Source organism: Perissodus microlepis, chromosome 19 (genome assembly GCF_051167445.1).
Source record: "Perissodus microlepis isolate ML-2025 ecotype Zambia chromosome 19, ASM5116744v1, whole genome shotgun sequence".
Taxonomy (NCBI): Eukaryota; Metazoa; Chordata; class Actinopteri; order Cichliformes; family Cichlidae; genus Perissodus; species Perissodus microlepis.
In genome coordinates, this window is record NC_140479.1 from 20,903,097 (window position 1) to 20,921,518 (window position 18,422).

Consider the following 18,422-nt stretch of genomic DNA (forward strand, 5'->3'; position numbering starts at 1 on the left):
AAGCATCTAATTGGCAATTAGATCCACGCAATGAACGTGGATAGAAAAACACAGAATGGAACAGCATCAGTCATGGATTGACCTCCCCAGACCCCGAATCTAAACATAATCGAAGCAGTATGGGTTCATCCTAACAAGAATTCATGACTAGCGGAGCCCCAACGACTATAGAGGCCCCTGGGATGGATTTGAACCCACGATTGCTGTGAGGTGCTAGTGCTACCCACAACACAACTATGATTCATGATCTCAAAATCAAAATCCCAGCAGAGACAATGGAAACATTGTTTAAGACGTGCAATCAGTCCAATTCAAAAAGTTGTTTTATTTCTCTAAAAAAGTACAATACTAAAAAAGGTGCTATAATCAGATTAACATTAATTATAAGCATGTTTGATTAGCAGTGAATTAATTAACAAGTTATGCCCCCATTTTCAGCATCTTATCACCAACCATTCTCATTTCACAGTTCTTAAACAAGCTGTTTTTTAGTGAGAGGTCTGCCAATATATCTCAGTGGCACCAGTGTTATTTATAAGCATAATTAACTTAATAAGCTCAATTTTCTTTTAATACCTCTGTTAGAAATAAGCTCCTTGCATAATGAAACCTGAAAAAAATCTATCTGTTTAATGCAGAGAGACGAATAGGGTTGAGGAGCGGCATTAAGGAGGTCAGGTCTTTAGAGACCTTGTAGCTCACCAGTGCTCGAGACTGGATGGCATTAGTGCTGGACACTGGCTGATGGTCAATGCAAATAAATGCCGATGATAAGATGAAAATAGCATTACTCTGAAGGATCCGGATCTCCAGGGAGTAGCAGCCCAAGACAAGGTATTCTACTAATTTGCAAAGACCTAGTTGGGGGTCATGTATTTAACTGCAAGATTATCAGGGTAAGCATGAACTAAAAGTCATATTTAAAGGCCTTCATTCACGCTTTCGGTGGCTGCTTTAGTGTGTTATGTTACTATCTTCCAAATGAAAACACTGTTGAACTGCTGGATTGGTGTTAGTTATCTACATCACATGTACAGATGGTTGCCAGCTCACATGCTTTTGGGTAGCGAGACATGTTTTTACGGTTGGTCTCATGCTCTCACACCACCCAAACACATCTCAAATGAAGTCTCACAGGTCAATTTGATCAAACTCACAGACAAAGAAGCTTTTAGTTTGGGGTTTTAAAGAATAATCTGTGTTACTATTATGTTGAGGAACTGTTGAAGAACGAGCAGTTGCATTGCAGCCATCCGCAGCATAGGAGAGAGGGTTTTTTTTACGATGAAGCATGTAAATCAGCTATAGTGTAGTACAGTAGACATCCCTAATGAAAAACGAACCTGTAATTTGTCTACTAAGGGCTCTTTGAGACTGGACAACCCCTAAGGTTCTTCTCCTCCACACTCACTGCAATTCAAACTAAACTTTTTCTTGTAGGATTCAATTCTAATTGGTCCGCACAGATGGCACTTTATTTAATCTTGAAAACCTGAATGCAGGCCGTGTACCATTTAGAAATTCCATTTAAAACACTAACAGGAAAACATGCTACATAGCCATTTAGAGGTCAGACGCAATCGTGGCTATTTCCATAATCAAATGTGCCTTCCATGAATCACAACTCCTGGCCTCACTTTTCAGCTCTGATGAATCTTTTGCTTCCATCTCTGCTGCTGCAAATTACTGGAACAGTGACAAGAGATGGAGAGAAGACAAATGCAAGCAATGTGAGCGAGTGAGGGGGCAAAGAGAGGGGAGATAAGGCCTCCAGTGCTTTCAAGCATTTGGATCAATCACCGGATCACTTACCTGCTACAATGATCTACCCAAGAGCCAGCGTTACTGTGACTGGCTAACATAAAAGCCAGATTCCCACACATCAACAACAAATTGTCATTGGCATTCCATTTATGAGCCATCAAATGCCATCATATCCACTCCAACAAAGAAGAGCTCCATCAGGTTGGATGGGTGGCCAGAATCTTTTAACAAGCTCATCCCCTATGAAAAGACCTCACTTCTTTCTAAATTCATAAAGGCCAGCTACAATTTGTCAATTTGAATATCAAAAGGGTCTAGCATGGGGTCCCTTGGCTGTTAAAGGCAGACTCCCATAGCTGCTACCAAGCAGGTGTGTGATGATCAATTATTAAGGATCCCACTCTGGTTACTCTTAGTGGGAGGTGAAACTGGGGATCTGGGGGGTTTGTGGTGGTGGGGGAACATATTTCTGTGTTGAACCTGGATGGGAGAGAGACAGCAGAGAAGGGAGAGCGAATACTATTTACATAAAATTAACAGTTCAAAAGAATGAGTTCACACACCAATCAAACCTGTTAATTGACTGTCAATGGTGTGTCCCTGAATATACAACACAACTACATTATTCATCTTAGGCCTTGACAGGAAGACAGTCCAATTTGCATGGGTGTTCTAAACGTGATCAACAACCACAATGCCACATGCATTTTTAATAGGCCAGAGATGGGATCCTTTAATATTCATAAGGGTCAAACAATTGCATATGACATTAAACTTTCTATAACAAGTTAAGTATTTTTCAAATGCTAGCCTTAGTGATCTAAATGGCCCGCAGAGAAAAGGGAGAAAGTGCTATCTTCCAGTCTTCACAGTGAATCAATGCTATATGTCCATGTTGGTTCATTTTATTTAAATATCAAATAATATTAGCTATGTATTGCCAAAATACGGTTGACTGAAAGTTGATTTAATATTAGTCAGTTGGTTCCGAGCTGGTTTTATTTATTTCTTCATTTACCAATGTTTGAGAATAACACGCATCATTAGTTTAAACAACCATGTTGAGACATTTTTCATTATGTAACAATAACTGAGATTTACACAGCTATAATAACAAAACATCAAACTTAAAAAAAAAACCCTTCTTGAACGATCTCTAAGCCGTGCTTCCAATTTACCGAACAACTGAGAAGATAAAACATTTTCCAACTAATTTGTGTTTTTGTGCTGTACTTTATTGACCTTTATTCCACGGTAAAAACAATGTGATTCTTCTAATGAACCCAATGACACATCCAAAGGTCACCAAATTCAAAGACATTTTTTCCCTCTCTGAGAGGCGCAGACAGTAGAACGTATGTAAATGTACTCAGGAAGCGCCTGGCTGTGTCCACTCTCAGTCCTTAGCAGTGTCTCGTTTCAGACTGGTGTGTCTGAGGTGTTTCTAATTGCAGTTTGTGTCAAAGGGTTTCCAGAGATGACCAGACAGTGCTAGACTATATTCACATCGGTGTCGAAGCCCTCTGGGCCCCCATCCCGTTGAAGACATCTCCAAGTGTCATTAGCAGAGCCTTGGAATGGTATAGATGAACTAGGCAGGCCTGGATAAAATGACCTGGTATTGATGAACAGTCAGGCTTTTCTGCCTGGTTCCAAGGACAGAGAGGTGGAAAACTGCTCCACCACTCCTATCAGATATGCTAATGGTCACATTTCTCCCCATTGAGACCTCATGCATAATTTAACTAGGAAAATGATAATACAAAATGTGTAAAATAGGTTAGATTAATATGGTGTAACTTTTCCTTTATCCAAGGACATATAACAAAGCGAATGGGGCAATGGCAGTACAATATCAGCTACACTGTCAGTAATTAAATGCAAAATGTAACTAATATTTGGGAAATTTAATTTGTTTAAATGCTGTTGCATGTTTTTTATATAGTGAAGACTAAGCACGGAGTAAGAGTCAGTAAAAGGCAACTTGTTCATTGTTGAAGCTTTACATTGCAAAGGACTGATGACGATTTTTGAAAGCTGGAAAATGGAACAGAATAAAATGGTAAAATTGTATGATGTGTAAGAAGCACTAGACTACATGTAAACCCACAATACTGCAATTAAATGTTATTTGAAACCGTAAATTGATGTATAAGTTATAAAAAACACTTTTATTGGAAAATTCTTTGGTTTACTTTTAATCCCATATGGAGCATTTTTAATGTGACAAATTTTTCTTTGGTAATTTTCTTCTTTTCTTGAATACTTTAGGGTTGGCAAATAGCTCAAAATAGTTCAAAATCTGGGGATCAAAAACTGAGGTTGAAGTTTTGTTGAATGTATTTAAGTGCATATATTATTCCTGCTTGTTGGAGCGGATTTGATATGCAACAACCGTTTAATCCTTGTGTGGTGGATGGCAGTTTGTCAGGGATGTGTGCTGTGATTTCATCTCAAACTGGCTTCAAGTCAGTGGGGTTCTTTCAGCATTAGTGAATTCAAAGCAGATCACGTCTGGGAGTGGGAAATGATAAGAAATGGGCTCGTGTTGTGCCGCGCCCTGAGGAAATCCTGCCTCTTCTGACACCTCATTTCGAAAATACAAACCTTTCAGGAGAACCACAACCTTTCTCCCTTCTCCCAAACCTTTCACCATGTTAGTCTTCTCATTTAAGGCTTCATGGGAAGGGGAAAAGATATTTGCCTTTTTTTTTATTCCCTCCTCTTTTTTCCACTCTCTTTATTTTTGTCATCCTGTTTGTGTTCCAGTTTGAGCCTAACCCCTGTATGCTCAACTGTCAGACGACATCAGTGTTACTTAAACTGCGACATAAATAGCCATATAAACTGCACAAAGAAGAGGCATTTCTGAATGCGTTCTCTCAGGTCTAAAATGGAACATTTATTTTGAAAGCAATCCATAAACATATGTTGAAGACACAGTGACAATTTTAGCAAAATATGCAATATTATGCAAGTATAATGACCCATTGTTGAAGCAATGTGTGGTCAGTCTGAGGGGCACTGGCTATTCCCCAGCCCCCCACCCTCACTAAGCTCATCTGTATTTTTATTTTCTGTCTGTTATGTCTGCCCTCGACATGCCTACTCCATACACAATGAACCTTGTGGAAGAGTAACACTGCCATGCCAGCTCTAGTCAACTTAATGCTGGTCAGGAGCTGCCAGTCAGTACTATAACCAAGGTCAGAGGAGCTTGACTGCTGGATGCCAAGGGACACACACTGGAACGTCAACAGACATAAACAAAAGACAAAACAAAAAAAGTAAATGCATCTTTCCCCATCATAAAAAATGTAAACTTAAAAAAATAAAATAAAATATGTGTTGTGTTGTGTTTTGCTGGACACATTTATTGCTGCTAAAATGATGTTAAACTTAAGAAATACGATCAAATAAACATAACAAATACCTCAAACTGATGTAATATAATTGTCTGCTGCTTCAGACTACTGTGCCACACCAGAGTTGGGTTGAAAATGAAGAGTGATGGAGGGGCATGGGTTTTCATTGCGTTAGGCAAAATGCCCTGCTGCCTTCAACTGTCCCGACCTCACATTTTTTGACAAATTGGTTGTGAGGCTTTTACGACTGATGCACATATCGCAAAAATCATTTCTGCCAAGCTTCCTCTATGACCTGCCCGTGGGACATGACAAGCCTCTCCATGCATCGCTCTATCAAGCCGAATCTTTCCAGGACAATGCAAATTATGACAAATTCCATCATCCTGCATTATGCGCTTTCCCGCTAATCTCCCTAATTCGAGAGAATCGGGGAGGGTCTCGCTGTTTCAGCTGAGGGGCATGTTGTCTGACTGAATGATGCTGAAACTACAACCCTCATCCCCCGTTCTTTTTCCCTCCCCAGCTGCGACCACCTCGTCTCTTCTGTCTTTTCATATTTTTCTTTTCCGTGAAGCAACATTTCTTAGTCTGGCTGGTAAGAGAAGCGTCAACTTAACCTGGCCACAGAAGAATTATGTCAAAATAAAATGCTATAGCCGTTAAAGTGTAACTGTCAGGAGTGGTGAAGTTAAACAAGTCTGTGTGTGAGTGTATATGAGGTATAACCAGAACAGGACCACGGTGTGAAATGTCTATTCTGCATGACACAGGCTGAATCAATCATTCTGTGTCGCAGCAACATGAAGCTGCTAATCGAGCGAGAAAAGTCCATACACATACACACATCCTGTCTTGTCTATCCTCTTGAAAATTATTTTTTTGCAGTGGACACAATGTGTAGCTTAGTGTGGAAAAATAAATAACAAATTAAACATTTAAAATAAGACAGACTAGCTGACAGAAATATGATGGAGAAACTGCAGCGCAGAGCAAACGAAATGTATTCCTTCTTCATCTCAACAGATGGCAGTATGACTGCATTAAAAAGGCAGCTGGCACATCAGCCATGGTGCAGATGCTGCATAAAGTCCAGTCAAAGCATGGACATTCTGACCAGACAGCATCAGAGTCTCCGTGGATTTTCGTTTCATTTCTTTCTTTCTTTTTTTTGACCAAGTTAAAATATTCACAGAAACAAGCCACAAATACAACTGGCGAATTGCAGGATCGTGGATTTAAAAAAAAAAACAATAGGAGGAAAATATATTTTTAACATTCACTTGATTCCACTTTGTATTTTTTCATTTTATCAATGAAACGCCAACATAGCTGCAACGTGACATTAATAATATAAAGAGGAACAAATCAAAATCACAAAGATGAAAAAATATTTTAGTAAAAAAGGGCACAAGGATGGATAACGTCAAATAATAAACTATCATGTATTATTCCTACAGTATGAGTATTGTATAATAATATAACACTATAGGAAATTATAAAAAAGCATGGTTCGTAAAATGCACCAAATCCTAGGTGAAAAACCTAGGAGAAAATTAACAGCTGTGTGAGTGCATCAAATTTAGCTCAATGCATTTTGGCATGCAGAAGACATTGTGCAGTCTATAGTATATTAAATGAACATCTCAAATTCATCATATTACCGATACACACAGTGCCTGACATTCTCTTTCATAAAAGTTCTATAGGAAAAATTAGAAGAAAAAAAAAACATAATAAAAGTAAACATGCTGACACATGCCAAAAAAAGAGGAGGCAGTATATTATTCATCTGCAGTACTTTTACCTCAGCAAAGCATACTTTGATGACAATGGCATTTTGAAAAAAGAATAACCCAGGTTTGAAGCTACTACTTACAAGAACTGCTCTATGTGAAATTTATGATAGAGTGAGGGTGTAAAATTAAAAAGATGCAATACTCATTTCTAAGCTAGTCACTTACAGCCATGTTTAATATGTTGAACTTGTGGAATAGCTGAAACACAAGCATAACAAATATAGAAATAGCGTATAATGGCAGCTGTATTAAACTCTTTCCAATATTGAATTCAATCATCAGTGAGAGTTAGATTCAATTAATGTTTCTGAGCTGACTGTTTGGCTTTAAAGACTTTGGGTAAGAATAAATTGTTGACAAGGCAGTGGGTTACAATTCCTAATGCTGTTACTTATTACTGCCTGCATGTCACCACACTAGCATGTATGCGTGTTGGTCACTGTATTGTTCTGTCTAGATTTGCCACACATGTAGATTTCACAAGAAAAGCGTCTTCCAGACCCTCCCTATCTGTGTGTTTGCATGTGCGAGTGTGTGTAGGCCCTGTCAGCTATGCCCTCTCGTCACTGCTGGGGGAAGAAACACACCCGGGCAGCTCTGAATATAGTGGCTAGTTACCATAGTAATGGGATGGTCATACGTCTCTCCTCTCTCAGACAGTGATGGAAGTGGACAGGACACGCTGCCATGCTTTTTATCTATGCATTTGGTATTCAGTTATTTCATTCCACAAATAAAAAGCTAAGCCATCCCACCTCTCCTTTTTCTGTATTCAAATAGATGGGTGAAATGCGAAGTAAATAGTTGGATATGGGGTAATAATTCACACATGGGACTACAAATAATTGATGTGTTTTGACTGAGTGTTTGTGATTGCAATTGTAATAGCGCGAGTGTCTTGGCAGATGTCTGCGGTGGTGGGATCTTTACATGACGCTTTTCAGATGCCTTCTTGATGTCTCTGAACCATTCACCCCTCCACTGCTCATCAGCAGTGACAAAGTGAGAAGCAAACAAGGATGCATTCACATACACACACAAACACATACAGAAATAGCAAAAAGACAAACACACACACACGTACCATGTGGTTCTCTCAAATTAAAAAGCAGAGACTACTATTTATCAAGTGTAATCATATTCATACACCACAACTGATTACATTAATCTACATATCATTAAATATTGTAGTGCATTCCCTACATACAAACCCCCAAATGTTATATATATATATATATATATATATATATATATATATATATATATATATATATATATATATATATATATATATATATATATATATATATATATATATATATATATATATATATATATACATACATATACACACACACACACACACACACACCTGTATATATATATATATATATTAATTTGTTTTTTAACAAATGGAAGTTTACTTATTTGTAAAACTGCAAAGATGACTGACTTTTGTAGATGCTATCCACTAAAGACATAACTCAATTTCTTGAGGGAATCAAGGTCTTTGTAGCTTTAATATTTAATTGTGTGTAAAGACAAACTTACACAATGTGTAAATACTTATATTAATATATTGGCATCCTTGTCTGTATACTATGTACATATATAAGGGGAAAAAAGAGAGACGATAACTGTGGCAATGCTGTCCCTGCTTCCCATGGCTTGTTGACATGGACCAAGGCAGTCAGGCACCAATAATACATGAAGAGCTGTTCAAAGGCAATTAGGATCAGTTGTCATGGCTGGGCCCATTAATGAGTGGGAGTGTGGCAGGGGCCGAAGCAGAGGCACAGCGCCGGCAAATGCGACCGCATGAGAGCCGATGTATTCTGACAGATCCAGTCCTTCCCCTGTCCTCGCCTGGTACAAGCTGATACCAGCCTGTACCCACATAGTGCTGCAGCAGCAGCAGCAGCATAGGATAATGTAGCAAAGAACGTCATGCCTTCTGGAAATGACTACTGCCGCGGTAGGTCAGCTTCCACACAATCACAGCAGGAGAGAAAGGGGGGACAAGGGCCAGGGAGGATAGGGCTGGAAAGAATATAATTACCCTTGCTGCTGTGTAGCGCTTCACATAAAACTGCCTCTTCATCAGATTAAAAAGGTAATCTCCTTTGACCTGTCACATATAAGTGTAGACATTTAGAGGCAAAAATGTACATTCCCCGTGCAGTAGCTCCAGCACGGTCCCTAGACGAAACTATGAACCATATTTCAAAGCGGATATATTTCTCAGGATTATATTTGGGGAGGCAAAGGAAGTCCTGTTTCTGTAATATAGGAGAGATTATGTGTATATGTTGTCTGTATGCAAGTAAATATTTGACAACATTTGTTAGGTGTACATTTACTGATGGTTTGAGATGATGCGTGTACGCTCGGGTGTTTATTTTGCTTGCCTTTGCATACATATATATATATATATATATCTATTTGCATCTTACTGAGTTTAGCATGACTGCTGTGTACCTATCCTGTCAATCATGAGTGCATTACATTGAGTCAGCTGTGAATTTTTTTAATGACCAAACCAGTTTACCTTGTCGCTCAGACAGAGCCTATCGCAAAGAGCACACAGGTGTGTGTGTGTCTGTGTGTGTCCTTGTAAGACTCGGCCTCAGGGCATACAGCCGACATGCCACTGTGGTAAGGTCTTACCGGGTTTGATCATTGTGTTTTGTGTGTGTCCAATTCAAGTGGAGACAGTTGACCCTGGTGTTAGGGTAGGATAACTAAAGCCTACATAGACAGACTTGGGTGATGCATAGAGACAGGGACTGAATCAATGATTGTTTGGGAAACGCTCTGAGGTGAAGCTTAACTGTCAGTTAAAACCTTTCAGACTAGAAAGACAAAGGTTCAATTCATTGCACATAATTCAGGAAAGGAAACAAGCAGCCTATTCTCCCTGTGCTTATTCTCAGTGAAATAAAAAGAAAAAATAAACAAACAAATCTGTGTTAACATCCTCTTCTGCAACTTAGGAGCAAGTAACTACATGCGCTAAAGAACACCGCAGCTTCAACTAGCCTTCAATCTCACAACTGCTGAAACCACTGAGCCTTCAAGACCTCATTTTTCATCGACTCAATTACTCGACAACTGTTCCCCTCCTGGCCCAACCCGTTTCCCCCCTCGCCGGTTCATCTTCCCTCCTCCTTAGTTGGAAGTGATCATTTGTTCTTTTATTAAAGTTGATAACATCCCTTGCATTGTCTGAGCATTCAAGCTGGAGAGCCGCCCCTACTGTTCTACCCTCCAGCGTTTTCATATTATTGGTGCATTATTTCACGCATGCCCTCCTCTTTTATCAAGCGCTTTTGAAGTAATGTTAATAGACTAGAAAATTGAGACATTTATGAAGTATGGGCCATGTTTATGAAAAAATCCAGAAAGTATGACAGGGGAGAGGTGAGATAAAACCAAGGTTTTAATAGATTATGGCAAACAGGGGAGAAGCGTCAGATGCTGACAGGCACCTCCTCAGAGATCCCTCATTTTTTATAGGATTAATTTTGTTGTATTAGAAATGAAGTTAAATGTCCTAATTAATCTGTTCGTGCTGCATGAATACCTCCCTGAACGCAGATGTGTGCACACACACTGGTTTTTGGCTAATTACTCTTCTGTGGTAATTGAGGTAGATGTAGTCTCTGGATGTAGGCTGAGGAAGTTTCGGTAGGTGGGGGCATATTTGATGTGGTAGGGGCCTGCTGAATTTTGCATGCCGGCTCCTTTACACGAGTGAAAAATTCAGAGTGAGACCCATAAAACGTACCCACATTTTTACCATTTGCCAGTCTTTATTTACTTATTTGTGTACATTTATCTACTGTTAAATTTCTGTTGAAGCTGCAAAGAACATATACACATATTTTTGTTTATTGTGTGTCAGCAGTTTCAGCTGCTTACCGTGAAACCACAAAGTCTATTTTCAGTTGTGTTTGGAAATATTTGTCACATTTCATTCAGAGTTCTTTCATATTGTGTTTCCTCTCCATCTACAATGTCAACTATGTTAAACAGACTTAAAGCAATGTTTGTTATTTAACTTGTACTCAATGCAATTAAACTGAAGCTTCAAACAAGCAGAGCAATTTTCTCTTTTGTCCAGCACGGGTGGCCCAGTCTGACTTTGACTCAGCCTGACCTCTTAGCTCTTCATCAAAAGGGCCAAACAAAGTTCAGCTCTTTGTTTTTAGACATTCATGCTCCTGTAAGAAGATTATTCAAATTCTACCGCCTGCCTCAACACACTCCTCCCTTTGATACTAATTGGCAGCGTCAGATTCACTTCCCTCCTGATGCCTCACGGTCCACTTTGACAATTTTCAAAATCCAATGCAAATCCTATCGTGGGCTTGTGCATGACAATCTTCTACAATATTGACTGTCACTCACAATTAGGGGAATGAGGCAAGGGGTTAGTGCTCACCAGCAACCTGAGGCTAGTGCAGTCAACTCCCCAAACGTACCTCGCCGAATCTGATCAGTGAGAATAATGTCCCAGCAAATATCCCAGGGGTGAGCCACTTACCTTAACTGGAAAGAGGAGATGTTTAACAACCATCCAGCTGATAGTTTGTCTGTTCAGACATGGTTTGGGTATCGTACGTGCTGCAGTAAATGTTGCTCAGAAGTGAATGTGACTGAACGGGCAGCATTAATTTAAACAGATCTTGCAAGTAAGAGACCCCTGTTGCTAACTCTGACTTTAGTGAATGATAGACCAATTTGATCCATCTGGCAACTAATAAGCGTAATCTATTATTATTAGTAATACATTTCTGTGTAAAACATGGAACATAGCCAACTAAAAACAGACTTGTGCTCCTTCCCCGGCCTCCTGCTTCTTTTATGTCACTCCAAAAGAATTGCCTAAAAGCTTTCATAAAAGCATTCCATTACTTGGCTTTGGTTGTAATGAGAAAATTTGTTTTGATATTTTCCAACTGAGAAACATCCTTTGTCTTAATGAATTGATTGCTGTAGTAAAAGACTGAAATTTCTTATATCTTAATTAGATGATGTAAATTGCGTCTAAAACAAATGACAGCTAAATTTTCATTAGATCCCTGACAAACAAGACAGCAAAACAAAACAATTAAAGAGAAGAACTTTGATACAGCTACACTCACTAATAACACGATAAGATTACTCTACAGTTCATATCACAGTGAATTCAACCTGTAAACACATGTCTGTCAGGCATGAAACAACATGAAACATTATAAAAAAAAAAGGGTATAAATTAAATTTGTGTTTTTTTTTTCTTTATGGCTTGCGGCTTTAACCTAAACTGATGCCATATTATATATCAACATACAATACACCAACAGGCCCTCAAGAGGCCCCCAGCTTTGACATTATAAAGGTTAACTAATTCTTTAAATCAAGTCACATCTAAATCTGTCAGCTTACCAGGCCAAGCCGGCGTTCAGTCAGCCTGCCATTTCAGAAAGCTGAAGCAGAGAGACATGACAAGCTGAGCAGACAGATGAATAGACGAATAGAATTTGAAGGTCCAGCATCCATCAAATGCCAATCCATAATGCCATTCCCTATACCTCCACCAGTACCAAGCCTCAATGTGGAGACCTACTGTAATTAAGTCCTGCAGGGGCAGAGCGTTCTGTCAGCAGCCATGTGCTGTCTTTCAAACCAGTGGACATTTGTCAAAAGAATAAACTGATCCCAGTACAGCTGGACATTGATTAGTTTAGAGCCCTGACTGACTACCCTAGATTCACATGGTTAGCATTACTATATATATATATTATATATACATATATATACTATATATATTTACTATAATTGTTAAAGAAAGGTAACAGAAACCTTTTTTATTTTTCCAATTGTTTCCATTTTTTCCCCCTAGGTTCAACTCATTAACATCATTATCTTAAAAATAGCTGAGCTTCACATAGCTGACTGGATTCTCTGGTCATGATTATGATCTAATATTCTGATATTCATTCCCCCCAACTTCCAATCCCTTTGTATTGTTAAATCCCTCTTTTATTCACTAATTCATTTCCGTGGAATGGAATGTATGAGAAGGTTTCTCACACAAGAGCTCTTTGGTCGCTGTTCTCGCCCTGTCCCTGTTGCCAACACTCACCAAGAAAAAAAGTGTCATTAAGATGGCATCACCATGGTGCTGGTGAGAGGAGGGGTGGGACTGCATGCTTGCTCACAGCAAGGGGGTAATTGTATCAATATGTAAAACTCCCTATCTGTACTGAAGAGATGTTAAAACATTTTTGATCAAATTAAGCCATTGTAGCGTGGAGGAGGAGTAGACACATTGAGAGACCACGCAGGGGTCGTACGAAGCTCTGCGCACAGCTCTGAACAAACTCTTCTCATTGTTTTCTCAAATTGCTTTGGATATGAACGATCATTAGAGGAATGAAAGATAGATTGCTTTCCAGAGGCAACATCGCATGCACACAGCTGACATCAATTTCATGTCTCGATGAGACTCCATTGAGGAAATCAAACACTGCTGGCATGTTAAAAGCAAACCTGACTCTGTAGGTTGCATCTCAGGACTCCAAACTGAACTTCGGTGACACACTGGAGAGATATGCCGTCAAGCTCTGAATGAATGGCTAATCCACACATGTTCTCACTCATAGATGGATTTGGCTGCAGCATCAAGGACGGTGTGGAGGAGATGGACACTATCCTTGTTGACAGTACCTTGACAAGTGTAATCCTATATAATACACACTGGGTAAACACAACACCAAGCCAACCGTGCAACCACAGCCCACACTTCCTTTTCTCTCCCTTTGAATTCTAGATTCTTTCTGGGTTTGAAACAATATGAAAGAAGTTTGAGTTTTAACTTTACAAACAAGTGCAAAAATGAATATGCACTCCCCACTATGAAAGAGATACATATTTACATGTATACACAACACAAGTCACACAGAACAATCACATGCATACGCACACGTGCATCTCTATATAAACAAAAGACAAAAGAGACGGACAAGCACAATTTTAATTGCCTTTCAAGAGCGCACAATTACAAAGCATACGAATCACCAGGAAGGTTTGTCAATCATCAGATTAATCCTTGATTATCCTTCTTTAATCTAATGCTTACTTTTATACAGTAATGTTTCCTATTTTTTGCTTGGTCCAAGCCAAAAACTTACTTTATCATTTGGAAACCAATAATTTCTGTGAATAACAGGGCTGAAATGTAAATACTTATTAATAAGTAAATAGAAGAAATAGTTTCCCTTTTGGGGATATTTTTCTAGACTTACTCTGAGGGCCTGGCTGTAGGGTCCGATGTTGGCTGGGGCCCAGTGGGACAGGCTCTGGACGTGCAGAGCTTCTCTCTGATTGAAGCAGCCCTCTGCCAGGGGCTCGGTCCAGTCATGGAGGAGACAGTCCATCTGCAGCAGCTGACCAGCAGGTAGAGGCACCTGGACACACACCCTACACAAAAACAAGAAGAAAACTGGATGATTGCTGTACTAAAAAGAAATAAAATAAACACAGAATAAGAATGAGCTGTAAATGCAAGTTTGAGCAGCGTAAATACTGAAGATGTTTTACACTTACCTGGCTGGAGGGTTGATGTCAAAGTGTTTCTTATAGACTGCATTGAGTTCAACAAAATCATCCATGTTTTTTACGTACAGGTGAACCAGAACAATGTCCTTCATCTTCCAGCCCCTGCTGTCCAACTCCCCTATAGACAGTAAATACATTGGAAGTGATAATAATATATTATAAATAAATTACACTAGCCTAACATTATTACTGCTTGGTTAAAATATGCATTTTTACAAAAGGCTTTTGTGGGCAACATACAATAAAACAACAGTACAGTACAGTCCAAATAAAATCCAAATGCAAAGGTCTGTGGCAAATGAAAGTGTCTCGCTAAGCACCATTACAGTGAGGTCATTAAGTTTCTGGACAGAATGAAAATGAGATTTTTTTTTTTTTTAATTTTATGGATATTTTTTAATGTTGTCTTATTACACCACCACAGTGAATTCTACAGTAAACGATAAATATGTTTCAGAGGTTTACCAAAACTTTTTCATTAACTGTTTGGGAATTTCAGCCAGTTTTACACATAATCCATTATACAAAGTATCTACACGATTGACTGACAAGCAGTTTCATGGTCATATGAGACCTGTTCTCTCCTTATTTCATGACAAATTAAGCTGATAAGAGATGTTGTGTTGATCAAATATTGAACATTTGGTATCTTTTTACTGGGATACTTAATATGAGGTCCAAAGAGATATCAACGCATGTGAAGCAGGTCATGATTAGGCTGAAAAACAAAAATAAACCTACAAGAAATACGATTTTTGTTTGCAAGAGCTCAGTCCCACTAGAGTAAAAATAGGACAATAGGAAACCACTTTTGGTCACCAGTTCACCTGGTGGGAGACAACCTGTCTCAGTCTAACTCAGACTGACTGCAATCATTCTCAAACAGACTGGCAAAGGTTAAAGTCAGTCTGCACTGATGAGTTCTGCTCCATCAAATGATGAAACACACAAACATGAGTTACTAAGGTTTGTGGCTGGTAGTTTACTGCAAATTGCACTAAATTTAACACATTATTTTGCCACTGATATGTATGCGATAATTGCTGATAGGAGTGCTCATTTATTTGTAATCAGTGGGAGAGATGTTATCAGAACAAGTGTATAATTGGCACTTGTGGATGGCTCAAAGCTCTGAGTGCAACTTTGGCACTGTCTGTCCAGCTGATGTTTACTCAGTCCTCACTCTGTTTCAAGTTGCCTCCCTGTATATTCCTACTCTAAGATAATAATAGGAGTTTACTGAAAGAGAGCAGAGCTGAACATAACTTAATGGTGCAACTTAACTTTAATATTTAATATGAAGTGTCAAAAGGCAACAGCCGAAAATCGCTTCAGTTTAAAGAATTAAAAAACTACAGTAGACTCCTAAGAAAACAGTGCACTTTGATGATGGCTTTTTTTTTCGCTCTCGCTCTGCAGGCCTACTTGTTGTTCCTAGAGTATTTAAAAGTAGAATGGGAGGCAGAGCCTTCAGTTTTCAGGCCCCTCTTCTGTGGAACCAGCTTCCAGTTTGGATTCGGGAGACAGACACTATCTCTACTTTTAAGATTAGGCTTAAAACTTTCCTTTTTGCTAAAGCATATAGTTAGGGCTGGACCAGGTGACCCTGAATCCTCCCTTAGTTATGCTGCAATAGACGTAGGCTGCCGGGGGATTCCCATGATGCATTGAGTTTTTCCTTTCCAGTCACCTTTCTCACTCACTATGTATTAATAGACCTCTCTGCATTGAATCATATCTGTTATTAACCTCTGTCTCTCTTCCACAGCATGTCTTTTATCCTGTCTTCCTTCTCTCACCCCAACCGGTCGCAGCAGATGGCCGCCCCTCCCTGAGCCTGGTTCTGCCGGAGGTTTCTTCCTGTTAAAAGGGAGTTTTTCCTTCCCACTGTCGCCAAAGTGCTTGCTCATAGGGGGTCATATGATTGTTGGGTTTTTCTCTGTATCTATGAAGCGCCTTGAGGCGACTTTTGTTGTGATTTGGCGCTATATAAATAAAATTGAATTGAATTGAATTGAATTGAATTGAATTGAATTTTTTTTGCTTTCCTGCAGCATGTCACTTTTTTATTTATTTCTTTTTCTAAACACATCACAGGGCTTACAGGGAGTGAAGCATATATTTACTGAAATAAACAGCAGACTTTCAGACTTTGAGAGTTAATAAATATGTGAAAATGACTGGACTCTGTAACATGTTTATGGCATCATGAACCACAAGTTCTAACTATCAACGAAGGAGTGAACGATGTTTAGGTTTGGGTTGATCTTATCACTCAGGAGTTTGGCTTCTCCTTTCTATTGGCCCATTTCTTCAGAGACACAATCATACCAAAGCTTTCTCACTGTAGGATCTGAGATAGCAGCCCCAGTGCACAGCTCCCACTCAGTTTCACACAGAGCGGAAAAACCTGGAGGGATCTGGGACAATAACAATATTTTCATTTACACGTGGAAACCTTGGTTTCTGACAGTATCTAATATCTCATATTTAAATGGAAAAATATGGAGAAAAACACGGAGAAAAAATCTTGCGCTCCACCTGACTGTCAGCCCTCAGGACGGCACACAGTCCACAGCAATTTATAACACAAGAATTAACCCTTACAAAACGTGTCTTGTTTGCTTGTTTATAAATGTATAAATTATAAATGTTACCCATCTGACCCAGTGAGTGACCAAGATTGGGTGGGTGGCATGCCGTGTGCCACATTATTGCAAAAAGATTGCATATAATTTCCATCTTGACCCTGTTGAAAACTGATAGGAGACTGCTTTATCACCATTTTATCCCAGTTTTGTTGTTGTCTTGACATAATAGAGCTGGTCTCCATTATTTCAAAGGCATTGACTGCACACGGTCGCCACCCGGTCTCCAACAACTGTTTTCCTAATTGTCACAAACTAGTCAGCAAGACTAGAAATTTCCTTTCAGACAATAAATAATAAACATGTCAGCCATATGAATAAGCCCCCTAAACCATGTTACATAAAAAACACAACAACCTTACTAATTTGAACCTAGTAATAAATGTGTCACTTTCAACACAGCACAACCCTGAACTGCATCCACTAGTGTTAATGGACAGGTTTGAACAAGATTTGCATTTTCAGCTATATTTACCAAAAGCCTGAGATTTTTTTGTTTTACTTTTCTGAATCTATTCAGCATAAAGCTACACCTACTGCATACTTACTCAATATTCATGTCATTTTAATTCTGTCACTTTAGTATTTAAAAGGTGGATAGATTAGAAATGTTTTCTGACATTGAAATCTATTGCTTTAAAGTGGTAATGGTGGACCTCTTCTGTAAAGTGCAGTCTAGCACAGTATGCACACACGATGTAGGCTTTGGATGCAAACGCAGGCACAAGGGCTCAAAGCAAAGCCTTTCTCGCTACAATCATTTGAAAGAGCTTCAAGTTTGTTTTTCCTTTGCCGACACTAGCGTCTCAGACTACTTCGCCCTCATACAAAGAGGTTGTTCATTAAATATTAACTTGTTTAATATTGTCTCTGCACTGTGAAGGCTGTTCAGCCAAGCACCACGATAAACATTAAATATGCTTTTCATCTTTCGCTCCTCTTTCCCCATCAAAAAAAGAGAAGGAGAAAAAAAGACTGTGATACACTGTAAAAGCCTACACTTTCAAACTTCTGCAGGGAAAAAAAAAAGATAACCCACCCAACACGCCTGCACAGTGCGTGTGTGTAAAAAGCTTTAGTTTTCGTTAATTTGCAATGCTTGTCCTTGCTTGGTGGCCAGCATGCTATCCTGTTCTTGTCATGGACAGAGTCTTTGACACATGCTTTGCCTGCTGCCTTGACGAGCACTTCTAAGTAAGAATGACTTGTCAAACTCTGCTACTTCTCCTGGTGTGTGTTTA

General features: G+C 39.1%; 1 protein-coding gene across 1 annotated transcript in view; it reads right to left on the reverse strand.

Annotated features, from left to right (window-relative positions):
• dph6 (diphthamine biosynthesis 6) overlaps positions 1–18,422 on the reverse strand; it is a 58,818-nt gene that overhangs the window by 13,404 nt on the left and 26,992 nt on the right. Inside the window, exons 11-12 of the mRNA XM_084914741.1 lie at positions 14,522–14,651; positions 14,221–14,395 (exon numbers count right to left, since the gene is read on the reverse strand). Of these exons, the coding sequence (XP_084770867.1) occupies positions 14,221–14,395; positions 14,522–14,651 (305 nt within the window). The remainder of the gene's footprint in view (positions 1–14,220; positions 14,396–14,521; positions 14,652–18,422) is intronic.